Source organism: Phoca vitulina, unplaced genomic scaffold, assembly GCF_004348235.1.
Source record: "Phoca vitulina isolate PV1807 unplaced genomic scaffold, GSC_HSeal_1.0 scaffold21, whole genome shotgun sequence".
NCBI classification, from domain to species: Eukaryota; Metazoa; Chordata; class Mammalia; order Carnivora; family Phocidae; genus Phoca; species Phoca vitulina.
This window is the reverse complement of record NW_022589724.1, coordinates 26,549,488-26,562,099: the sequence shown is the minus strand read 5'-3', so window position 1 is coordinate 26,562,099 and position 12,612 is coordinate 26,549,488. Positions and strand designations below refer to the sequence as shown.

General features: G+C 46.4%; 1 protein-coding gene across 1 annotated transcript; it reads right to left on the bottom strand.

The window, feature by feature from the left end:
- Positions 1–1,735: 1,735 nt before the first annotated feature.
- Positions 1,736–6,370, bottom strand: SET (SET nuclear proto-oncogene). The gene is made up of 6 exons (XM_032418896.1): positions 5,711–6,370; positions 5,027–5,130; positions 4,808–4,921; positions 3,485–3,655; positions 3,250–3,396; positions 1,736–2,633 (listed from the first exon to the last, which is right to left on the bottom strand). The coding sequence occupies exons 1-6, from the start codon at positions 5,982–5,984 to the stop codon at positions 2,610–2,612; spliced, it is 834 nt and encodes a 277-aa protein (XP_032274787.1). The 5' UTR covers positions 5,985–6,370; the 3' UTR covers positions 1,736–2,609.
- Between the last annotated feature and the right edge of the window lie 6,242 nt (positions 6,371–12,612).

Below are 12,612 nucleotides of genomic sequence, written 5' to 3'. Positions count from 1 at the left end.
TTATCCATACATTATCCTCTGTGCCCCAGTTCATGTAGTTTACTCCCTCATAAGCGGAGTTTGGCACAGCTTTGGCAGACGCCCTCTTCCCTGAGAAAGTACCTCAACAGCCGCCACTTGCCCTCCTTTTGAAATGTCCTGTACCAAAGGAGTTTGAAGCCATTCATCTGGCACTTTCCAATACACACTTGCCTAAGGGCCAGCCCGAGAACTCCTCTTGCAATTGGGCAAAGTGCACTTGCTACTCTAGCACTTTCCAGCACACTCACACTGCCACTTGCCGGCCTCACAGCCCAGCTCTCCTTCACAGAATTTGCAGGCACACGGCAATCTCAAAGGTGATCTCAATAGTTGGAAGTTATCTTTAAGGGCTATTTTTTTAAAAAATCACCTTCTCAAAAGGAACATTTTAAGATTGGGTTAAATTCATTGTGACCTATTATAACCTGACAGCGCTCTTATCTCACCAGCCCGTAAGAAGTCAGTTTTAGTAAGCTGTTAACTTTTGAGTAACAAAAATTACAGGCCTACTTAATGAGTAATAATTCAAGCTACTAGGGATATTTTGCTAGCCAAGAGTCCTTTAAATGTGGAGACTTCGATAGGAAAATATTCAATCCCTTCAGGACCTGACTACATTCCAAAGAAGTTTCTTTTCCATGACCTTTATACCTACCCTTTCATACCGACATGATCTTTGCTATACTGTACAATTTGAAGAGCAGTTCCCCCCCCGTCACTATGAACACAAATCACACAGAAAAACTTCCTTATGATCTCAATCCAAAAGCAAGTAACATGTCTCTACAAAACAAGGAGAATGACCCCAGTCAAAAAAAATCTTTATGTTCCTTTATTGGAGCAAGATTCCTGACCAGTACACAGTGATGTATTACTAAACAAGACCTGTGCAGAAAGTACATACTATCCATCTAGACAGGTTTTCATTACACTTTGCCTATTGATGGAATAGTTCCATTTATAAAGTTTTATACATCAAAAAGCTTTGAATTTTGACCAGGCTGTCCATTAATTCATCTCTGAAAAAGTTAAGTGGCATTTAATTTTAGCTACTATAATTTACAGCATTAAAAAGCTTATGCATTAGGCAGCTTCCCAAAATGGTATCCTATGCACAATGGCATTTAGCAGAGCAGGGCCCGGCATCTCACCCGGATTCACACAGACAGGCCTCGCTGGAGAGCTATATGCTAAATAGCTAGTACTTTGAGACAAAAGTACTCCTGAGTTTCTTACCACCAATACGGACTTCTTACTCTGAGAGTCTGTCTTCTCGGCCAAATTTCACAGTACCAACGAAGACATGCCAGTAACTGCCTTGTGTGTAACTTGGCATTAGAGCACCAGGTCTGTCTGATGGTGGTGGCAGGCACTATTATTATATCCAGGTAAATAAAGGCCCATTTTTAAAAATGCCAATTTGAGACACAAATCAAGGGCACAACATAATCAGAACTGAGTTTTGAGCAATCTGGTATCCCGACTGATGTGAAGATTTCAGAAACTGACAGCAAATTGTACCCACAATGGCTCCTGGCTTTGGAGACATTACTACATTGATTAGATCCCTTTCTGTCCACACAGCCCTGAGGTCACCCTGCAAAGTGCGTATCAAAAAATACGGAGTCAGGGTGACAAAGTTTGACAATACGTTATACAAGTCAAACTTGGAAAATCGTATTAAATACACCTGTTCTGAGAGAAAAGCATCAAATCCTTTGTGTACACATTTAGTTTTATTGTAACAAAGCAACTTGTACACTTTTAACGTTTAAAACTGAGCATCATCTTTCCTTTCCAGTGAAACAAAAAGAAAATTTAAAAATAAACAGGAACAAAATTACAATAGAGAATGTCAATTCCAAATAAGATCCTACAGGTTCTGCTGATTCTCCCATCGAGTGGCAGGGCTCAAGTCATCATTAGGAGAGTTTTATTTTAAAAGTGTCATCTTAAACTGCAAGGATGTCCGTTAAACATCACAATTAAACATGCCAAAGGAGAAGCCATGTTGTCAAAATGCCCACTTAACCCACCCAAACATCTCAAACCCACCCTTTGCTGTCCTTCTATAACCCCATTTTTTTAAGTTTTTTTTTCTTTTTTTTAAACAAGAGAAAGTAGACAGGTACATGTTGGTAAATGCTAACTGTCCATATTCACATAGAGACACAGTGTAATCTCTGAGCCCAATATACAGAGAAAGGAGGAAAAAAGCTAGAATTCTATGCACTACTACACAGGGGCCTAGCACCCTCCAGCTTCCAGCAGAGCTAAGGGAGCAGAAGGTTTTTCTTTTTTCCCACAGAGCACGGTGGTGTTGATTCCATAAAGTTTTTGTTGAGACAGGAAGGGATAAAAATGAATTTGGAACAGAAAGGGGTAGAGATTCTTTTCCCACTGTATTCTGCTCAAAGTATTTCCCCCCAAAATAAGTTGAGAACCATGGTATAAAGGGAGAGAAAAGAGACTTCAAAAAACAGGGCGAATGAGCACAAGAGGAGAAAAAAAAAAAAAAAAAAGACTGCAACTTGCTCCCAGGGACTGAAGAAAATTAAAAAGGAAGGTTGGAATCCATCAGTGTTCCATTAGTCATCTTCTCCTTCATCCTCCTGTAAGAAAAAAAGTGGGCAGTCAATCTTCAAAGGTTAATTCTGAAGTCATTCCTCGACATTCATACACTTACGGACTTCCACAGAATGAACCACCACATTACAGGGACCTGGAATTTTACAAACCTACAAATCCATCTGTATCAAATCTCAACTGCAAGACCCAGGGATATTGTTTCAGATAAATTAGTTAACTTTTCAGCACTCACCAAAATCACTCACCTCTTTCACACCAAATAATACAAACCAAAAACCAATCTATCCCAATCTCACTATAAGAATTTTAATGTTTGTCCAAAACATGCAAATCTGTTACTCAGAGATCTCAGAATCTGACCAGCGGCACTATCCGTATCACCTTCACTAAGTACTGGCCAGGGAAGGACAGGATGGAGTACTAACCACAGAGGCAGAACTAGTTACATAGTGAAATCATGGACACAATGACCTTATTAAAATCTTCTTCCATCCTGGACAATAAAATAGCTTGTCTCATCTACAAATCCTCCCACAATCAGTTGGCCAGTTCTATTATACAATATATTTAAACCCACAAAATAACAAGGTAAATCCTTTGAGATGATCTTTTTTTGGACTTAACCAAATTTTCTTTTACCTCTCCTTCCTCCCCCTCATCATCATCTTCATCTTCTTCACCTTCATCCTCATCTCCTTCTTCATCGATATCTTCCAATCCTTCTTCTTCTTCATCATCATCATCATCTTCTTCTCCTTCCCCTTCTTCATCATCCATATCGGGAACCTTAAAAAAACCAAGAGTTACCTGAGGAACTAATTTTCAAACAAAGGAGACAAATACAACCTGGAATAAAAGTACATTCTCAACTCACCAAGTAGTACTGTAATGGATTTGGCCAAATATCATCTTTGATGACCTCTCCTAACTCATCTGCACCTGCATCAGAATGGTCAGTAAACCAAGTGAAGAAGCTCTCTGGTTCCTCATGCTGTCTCTTCCTGCTGGCTTTATTCTGTGTTTGACTTGAACGTTTCGTCAAATCCTAAATGAAGACAGAAGAACTTTTGACACAGGTTTTCCACAACACCTAAATTCCCTATAAATCAAGATTTTAACCCAAAACGGGGGGGGGGGGAGGTGTTTGTAACACTTGTATGTTATCTAAAACAAATCATAAAACATACAGCAGGTAAATAAAAGAAATCCCAGAATTCTAGGTCTGCAAAGACTTGTCAAATTTGTACAAGCTTTTCCTGAAAAGGTACCATGTAAATTTGGCTTTTTTACAAAATTAGTTCCACTTTGACAACCACTACCATAACACAGTATAATAATTTAACATGGGGGGCCCTTGGGTGGCTCAGCATCCTGTGAAGGAACCGTGCATAGGGCTCTCTGCTCAATATGGAGTCTGCTTATCCCTTTTACCCTCCCCCTACTCATGCTTGCTCTCTCTCCCTCTCTGAAATAAATAAATAAAATCTTAAAAAAATTTTAGGGGCGCCTGGGTGGCTCAGTCATTAAGCGTCTGCCTTTGGCTCAGGTCATGATCCCAGGGTCCTGGGACTGAGCCCCGCATCGGGCTCTGCTCCGCGGGAAGCCTGCTTCTCCCTCTCCCACTCCCCCTGCTTGTGTTCCCGCTCTCGCTGTCTCTCTGTCAATAATAAATAAATGAAATCCTTGGGGCGCCTGGGTGGTTCAGTCATTGGGCGTCTGCCCTCGGCTCAGGTCATGATCCCAGGGTCCTGGGATCGAGCCCCGCATCAGGCTCCCTGCTCCGTGGGAGGCCTGCTTCTCCCTCTCCCACTCCCCCTGCTTATGTTCCCTCTCTCGCTGTCTCTGTCAAATAAATAAATCTTAAAAAGAAAATAAAATCCTTTAAAAATTAAATAAATAAATAAATAATTTTATATGGGTTCACCATTAAAACACAGACAAAAATGTAGCTTGGGAAGTAGCAAGCCATTTGAAAAAGCTCAGTCACCAATATGAAAATCAAAAAAATGTAGCCTGTTTCTTTAAAGACTTGCACTACAATTTGTAACAACAGCTCCAAGCCATTATATTTGGCTACAGTTTTTTACATTTTAAGGATCTGCATCGAACACATTACCAAAGTGGCAAGTATTGGTAAATGGTTCAACTAAACCAAAATACACAAAATGATACCTTCCCCCAACAATTCCTCAAATACCTTTCCAGATTTCCATTTGATTTCGGTGGACTTTGAAGACGGATCACCACTCTCATTCAGATGAAATTCTTTGGAGAGAACTTTATTTTCGAAGTAAGGGTTTTCATCAAAATACTATAATAAAAGATTGGAGAACTGGAAATCAATACAAACAGGTCTTCCAACCAAAGCTCCAATTCATTTCCACAGTGGCAAACAAGAGGAGTTACTGACACTTACAAAATCTATTCTGTAACCTGATTTAATATCTTCAAATTCTGTCACTTCAACTCTTGTCAAATAATGCAGCGCCTCTTCATCCTCCTCCCCAAGCAGTGCAGACACTAGATGAGCAAATTTATAGGTCAAATGAGTATTAAACAAATATTAACAAACAATTCAAGTGATGCCTTTAAAAATTTTCCAAACTTAGTGAGCATCTTTGATTTCATAAATCCATTAAGTGCAAACCAGATGGCTCAGTGTCAGAACTGTCACTATCTTTTACCAAGTAATTAAAGAGAATTCCAAGTTAGAATATAGTCACTTCTAAAATACAGAAAGCTTGGGGCGCCTGGGTGGCTCAGTCGTTAAGCGTCTGCCTTCAGCTCAGGTCATGATCCCAGGGTCCTGGGATCGAGCCCCGCATCAGGCTCCCTGCTCAGTGGGAAGCCTGCTTCTCCCTCTCCCACTCCCCCTGCTTGTGTTCTCTCTCTCGCTGTGTCTCTCTCTTTCAAATAAATAAAATCTTTAAAAAATAATAATAATAATAAAATACAATAAGCTTTAAATGCAAGCCTCCCCTCTCTTACGTGTTTTAATCTTGTGTAACCAACATGTTGGACTAAGTTCTCAAGCCAAGTCCCTCCACTCTAACAAGCACAGACATCCCATACCCTGAAATAATGCTCTGATACAACATACCTTGTGGATGGTTGACAAATGTTGTTACCCAAAAATTGGGGATTTTGGCGATCAATTCCGACCTCTTCTGAAAAAATGGTTGGCGGAGTTTGTTATATTTCTGTTCTACTTTCAAAATCTCCTCACTGGCTTGTTCATTAAGTCTGTCTATTTCATTTTGTACTTCATCAATATGTTCAATTGCTTCTTGCTGTTCCTTTTCTGAGGTCTCGTCGGCCCCGTCGTGGTTGGAGTTGAGCTCCTTTTTACTGACTTTGGCCGCCGGCGCCGACATGGTGCTGCTCCGCGGTCGGGGGGGGAGCGGGGAGGGGGAGAGAAGGGAAGGCGAAGGGGGCGGGCAGCGGCTTCCCCTCACGCCACACGCGCGGGCGCTCGCTCGGTCCGGCCGCCTCCTCCCGGCGCTCGCTCGCTCGCTCGCTCTCCCTCCCCCTGGCTCGCGCGCGCTGCCCTCGCGGCCTGACGACGAGGGAGGGGCTGGGGCGGCGTGCCGGGCCCCGGCCCGGGCTCCTGCTTACGGAGGGGAGGCGGCGGCGGGCGGGCAGGCGGCTCGGCTCCCTCACTCACGCTCCGCGGTCCAGCTCGCTGCTCGCTCTCCCCGAGCCGCCTCCTCCTCCACCTCCTCCTCCACCTCCTCCTCACGGCGAGGGGCGGGCGGCAGGGCGCAGGCGCGCCAGGCCCCGCGCGCACGCCCCGCCCCCGGCCGGAGAGGCTCGCGCCGCCCCGCCATTGGCTGGAGCGCCGGGACGAGGGGGCGGAGCCGCGGCGAGGAGACACAGGGCCTGGCCGAGAGGCGGGAGGAAGGAACGCCGCGACGTACGGGGCCGGCCCCCCGCGCCGCGCTCCCCTCCCCCGCTTTCCCCTTCTCCAGCCCGACCCGGGACATTTGCGCGCTACGGGCGCGCGGCGGCCCGAGGGGCGGGGCCTCGCCGGGCTGCGCGCAGGCCCCCCGGCGGGCGTGTCACGTGGTGGCGGAGCGGCTTCCCTTCTCCGCCGGGTGGCGCGGAGCGGGGTGTTAGAGCCCCCCAGAAGTGCAGGCCTTGTTACAGCCTAGCTTCACACCGGGGGCCCAGAAATACACCCACCCCGGGCTCGGCGCCGTGGGACACTGCTGGGGCATCCCTCTTCGTGGGTGAAGGAAGGCGACATCTCCATCCTATTTTCCAGATGGGGAAGCTGCCCTTCGGACTCACTCAGGCTTGTTTGCAAACCCCGAAGCTGTCCAGTCCACTTACAAGGCCTTTTCCTGGCTTCTAGTCCAAGCTCTGCCCAGACGGCCGTGTGCACTTGGGCAGGTCACCTTCCCTCTCTGTACCTATTTCTGAAATTATATAATTCAAAAAAAGGCTGACAAAGGGGAACGTTGTGTGATTGGTGACTTTTAGGCAGGGCCGCGCCAAATTGGAAGTCCTCTGAAGGCAGGGAGATGGCCACGCTCATCTGCGCGTCTTTTTTGCCCAACTCGGTGCCTAACGTTTGCAAGAAACCGTGCTAGGAGCCAGTCCCAGCAATAGGAGTAGATCTCATTGAGGGGCACAACTCCGCCCGAAGGCGTGGGCGGTGTTAAATTCATTTCACCACGTCAGAGATAGGACCTACAAGACCTGCTTTAGCGACCAAGACTTGAACCACTAAGTAAGGCCAATGCATTTCTGTTTAAATAATGTTTTTCAGGTAATGCAAATGCACCACTGTTCTACTCCCTCTTCCAGAGCCCCAAGAGGTGGACCAACAAAAGCCTGAAATCTCTCCCTGGGCCTTTGTAAGCAGAATTTGGGGTTGGATTATTTGCCTTCTAGCACTCATGTTTTACTATCGGCTCTTAAAACTCAAGCAGTGTCTTTAATGTTCAGGACAGTCCATTGGTAGGTGATCGATAAAGATAAATGTTAAATAAATGGCATACAGTCCATGGGTAGAGAATACAAATGTCTTCTTGGGACTCTCCCCCAAACCAGAGATTCATCTAATCCTTTCCCTCCTGAGCCCAGCTCAATCCCACACCTGTCTCAGTTGGACAGGCTTTTTAAAGGAAGAATTACTAGCACCAGTGATAAACTGGTAAATGTTTGACAACCATCTCCCAGAAGAGAAAACAAAAAAAAAAACAAAAAAAACACCAAAACCCCTGATTTGTAGCATTTGCTGATTTCAGTGGTGTATAAATACTCTCATGGCCAATTTCCTGCCACCCCAGTGATGTCACTGAACAGCGCTGAATTAGAACACCAGGCTCTAGTGCACTGCTGAAGAATGCACCCTGGGCCACAGGCTGTGATAAAATACATGTGTTTTCTCATTTAATCCTCACAAAATACAAGGTAGGTATTAATACCCTCATCACACAGCTAAATCCAACTTTTTTTGTTGTGAGTAGCAGAACCACAATTCTAAACCATGCCAGCGGATAACAAGGCCCCTGCCCTAAGATTGTTGTTTTTTTTTTTTTTTCCATTTTTTGACCTGACATTTGACATCAGGACTCAGTATACACCTAGACACAAAATAATACTTACCCTTACTAAGTGTGATGTGCCTCTTAATTTTCTACTCTATTTTATTTTCTTTAAATGCAGGTCGCACTCCACTAAATTGATTTTGTGACCCATTAATGGGATAAAACGGTCTGAAAAACACTGTGCTGAGGGCTGCTGTTTTCAGACAAAGCCTGCTTACAGGCTGTGAGTAGCAGTGACCCAGAGCATCTCCTAAGTTCCTGATCTACCTGTGTTTCCCATGCATCTGCAGGGGCTCCAAGTCTCCTTTCCAACCATCCCAGCCCTTAAAACCATCCCGCTCCTCTTCCTGACCTTTCCCACAACACTTCTCAAGATGAATGCAGGGAGCACACACTAGGAAGTGGAAGAGAAAGAGAAAGCAAAAGGGCAAGAGTTTCAGTAAACAAGGGAGTGGCATGGACATGCCAAGAGATAATTCACCCATGCTGAATTAGTCACTGTGGTCTCCCCGAATCTAAATCATCCATGAGCTCTGCATTCTCTCCTTGGCCTCTCACCTCCCTCCAGGAATTCCTCCCTCTCTTCTCCTTTCCTCTCCTCCCCAGCTTCCTTTGATGGAGGAGAGCCCTGCAGCTTAAAGATTGGATGAGATGTGGGCATTCCCTACAACACAGCAGTGTCCCAAGATGACCAGGAAATCTTAGCTAGGATGGCCTTCAAAACCTATCCCCTCCACCTCTCTGAGCCTCCTTTTTCTGATCTGTAAAATGGAATTATTCACAGCTTCTGTTTTGAGAGCTGATGGATAAAGAAGTGCTTAGCACTGTGCCTGGCTGACCAGTGCCCAGGGAGTGGCATAAGCTGTTATTTGGATTTAGATGAACCACCCTGGAGGAGCTATGGTTGTACCTTCTAATCCCTCCTGGTCATGTTGATTCTCCCAAGGAGCTAAACAGAAGGTGACCAGGAGGACTCATCCACATTTTACTGCTCACAGGTAGGAAGAAATTTACTATCCATCAAGAGCACTGATTATGAGCCATTCGATGTCTTGAGTGTTTCATATCTATTTAAGCCACACAGCAAGCCTAACAGATGGGTTCTGTTGAGCCCATCTTACAGAAGAATAAGGAAGCACAGGTTATGTCACTTGCCCAGCAAGGTCACACAGTCAGCCAGAGCCAGGTTTCGAACCCTGGCTGTCCAGCTTTACCACAGGGGGGCATCAGCTGGGCAGGTCTTTTGCATCTCATTTGGAAGGGGATGGACTGGGACCCATTCAAGTCAAACTTGACACATCACCCTTCAGACCCACTGGAGCACCATGATATGGACTCCTCATCCAGTGCTCCTTCCACAAGCGTGGCTGGATCTCAGCCATGTCAGCAAATTAGGAAGATTTATGGGCTCCCGAGCTGCTCCCCTCTGCACTTAGGCAGCCTGCTGTCACATTTTCCTAGGGCAACGCTTTCCTGTCTTCTTACTTATAGAGACCCAGCTCCCTCGAAGTTCCCACCATATCCCCACTCCATCGGAGAGGCCTAATCACACAAACCACGTTGTGACTGGTTCCAAGCAGTGTGTCTGGAAAACCCAGCCCTCATCTCTAAGTTAACAGTTAATGGGGAGGAAGGGGCAGACGTGAAACAGACAATGACAATGTAATGAGGTAAGGGCCAGGCTGGGGGGACTCTGAGCGCTACAAAAGCAGAAGGGGGCTCCTAACACCCAGCAGCTGTGGCTCAGAGAACGCCTGCAAGAAGTGACTTATCAGCAGAAAGCTACAGGAGGAGAGGAGCACAGGTAGGGAGACAAGAGTGATCCAGGCAGAGGAAAAGTGGTCTTCCAGGCCCTGAGGTGAGAGAGAGAAGAGCAGTGAAAGGTGCCGCAGAGAGCAGGAACCTGGAGAGGCGGCCAGGAGCCAGGGGGACGGGGGGAAGTCACTTAGTCGATAGCTCTAGGGCAATGGGGAGGCAAGGTTTTAAACCAGGGAGTCACGTGATTGGCTTTGCTACAGCTGGATGGGGGGTGGGGGGTTGGAGGGTTGGAGGAGGAGGAGGAAGCTGGAAGCAAGAGGAGTGGCAGTAATCTGGCCAAAGTTGTGGGCAGGCAGCAGCCGCAGGAAGGAAGTAGATGGATAGGAGAGGTACTGAGGTAGAACCACCAGGACTTGGGGATTTGTCTGGATGTGGAGGGGTGAAAGAGAGGAAAGGGGTCGCGCATCGCCCAGCCTCAGGCTGGCTATTGGTGCCACTTACCAAGACAGGGAACCCAGGAGGAGTGAGTTTGGGGGCTGGGAGACAGCCCACCTTAGGTGTTGGGTTGGGGGCAGGGATGAGCTCCCACGTGCTCTAGGTCTCTCAATTTCGCCCCTTCTAGTTTTTGCTTCACATCACCTAATCCACTCGCCCACCCTGGGCTGAAACCCTTCAGGGTGTTTGGGGTCATATCTCAAAAGGCATTGGGGAAAAAAAATCCCTTAAGTCTCCGATTAAGTGTTGTAGGAACATACCTCCCTTAGGCAAGTGCTGAGATGTCGACGTCTCCTGCGGCTTGGGGGCAGGAGGTAGTCTCGGTTTCTTCGTTTGAGGCGGGAGCGAAGACTGGCGTTTGGGGGCCATGCTGTGAGGAAACTCCACGAAACCAGGAGAGAGGCACGTCTGGAAAAAGCCCGCTTGCTGGAGCTGCCCCAGGTGGCGGAGGTTTAAATCTACCGGATTGGCAGCCAGGAAGGGATATTTACATGACAGTGGGACACCCACCCCATCCCCTCCCCTAGCCTCATCCCTTCCCTCCCACCCTCCAATCAAGATCGACTTCTTTTAGTTGCTCTCTGCAGTTCCCTACGGGGCATTCTCGGCACTGGGTGGGCAGGAGGAGGTATTTCCTGTGGGAGAAGTTCTTTCTTCTCTAGGACCCTCTCGGTAGTGACTGGAAACACCAGCAGCCTTTCCTAAATCCTCTAGATAGGCAGACCTGCCCCCATTGAGAACTTGTCCTCTTCTTCTTCTTTATTTTTTTTTTCCCCTTTGGCCTCTAGATTTAAACATGCCCTTGCCTTACCTCAGCCTGGAACATTCTTCAGGGCCATTAACTTCACCTCCATCTCCATGTCTGGCTAACTCCCACCCAAACTCCAGGTCTCAGCTCAGAGACATAAATGAACATTGAAATACAGGATTCCCAGTCAAGAATTACAAAGGAAGAGGGAAAAGAAGGTGCCCTTGAGAAGACTTGGAACATTTCATTCTACACTCATTTTGGAAAAAGACAGGAGGTTGAGTTTGAAGAATCTTTAGAAGGCATCTTGTCTGGGGGGATGAAGGGAGGGGGGTCACAAACTTCAGTGCCTCTTGCAGCCTGTCAGGTAATAACTATGTATAAGCAAGCAACTGGATTTCACCGCAGCTAGTGGAAGGCAGAGTGGTACAACCACTCTGGAGAACTGCCAGCTCCACCCAAACTGAACTTATGTTCAGCACTTCTGCTCCTGGTTATATTCCCAACAGAAATGCTTACCCGTGTATTCTAATATGTGTGATAGACGTGTATAAGAATGGTCATAACGAGGGCGCCTGGGTGGCTCAGTTGGTTAAGCGACTGCCTTTGGCTCAGGTCATGATCCTGGAGTCCCTGGATCGAGTCCTGCATCGGGCTCCCTGCTCGGCAGGGAGTCTGCTTCTCCCTCTGACCCTCCCCCCTCTCATGTGCTTGCTCTCTCTCATTCTCTCTCTCTCAAATAAATAAATAAAAAATCTTAAAAAAAAAAAAAAAGAATGGTCATAACGAGATTCATAATAGTAAAAATCTGAAAACGAAATATCAATACTGGAATGCATACATTGTGAAATATTCACACAATGGAATATGATAAAGCATTGAAAATGAACGAACCACAACTGCATGCCATGATGTGGTTACAGCCTACAAATGTAGTGTTGAATGAAAGACACAAGACACAAAATAGGATAGGCTATGTGATTTCATTTATATAAAGTACAGAAACAGGCAAAACTGATCTATGCTTAGGAGAAGTCCAGAGTGTGGTTAACCTAGCCTTGAAGAGAGATGTTATCGAAAGGGGGCACGAAGGGCCTCTGGAGTCCCCCTGGTGCCTGGTTTCTGGATCTTGGGCTTGCTACACCACTGTATCTGATTTGTGAAATCTGTGTTGTCAGGTCTCTGGTCTTCCTAAAGAGAAGCTAGAGGTACATTTTTTTTAATATGAACTCTCTGGATTTTTTAAAAATTAGCAACAAATTAAATATTTTATTTATTTCTTTGTTTTTAAATCAGAGAGAGAGAGAGTGAGCACAAGCAGGGGGAGTGGCAGGCAGAAGAAGAAGCAGGCTCCCTGTTGAGCAAGGAGCCTGATGTGGGACTCCATCCCAGGGCCCTAGGATCATGACCTGAGCTGAAGGCAGCCCCTTAACCGGCTGAGCCACC

Excerpts from the sequence above, each read along its gene's own strand:
- SET (XM_032418896.1), bottom strand. The coding sequence starts at position 5,984 with ATGTCGGCGCCGGCGGCCAAAGTCAGTAAAAAGGAGCTCAACTCCAAC. Across the intron at positions 5,131-5,710 it reads ATTTGTCAACCATCCACAAG|TGTCTGCACTGCTTGGGGAG; the intron begins GTATGTTGTATC and ends TTGCTCATCTAG. Across the intron at positions 3,656-4,807 it reads TCAAATGGAAATCTGGAAAG|GATTTGACGAAACGTTCAAG; the intron begins GTATTTGAGGAA and ends GTCTTCATTTAG.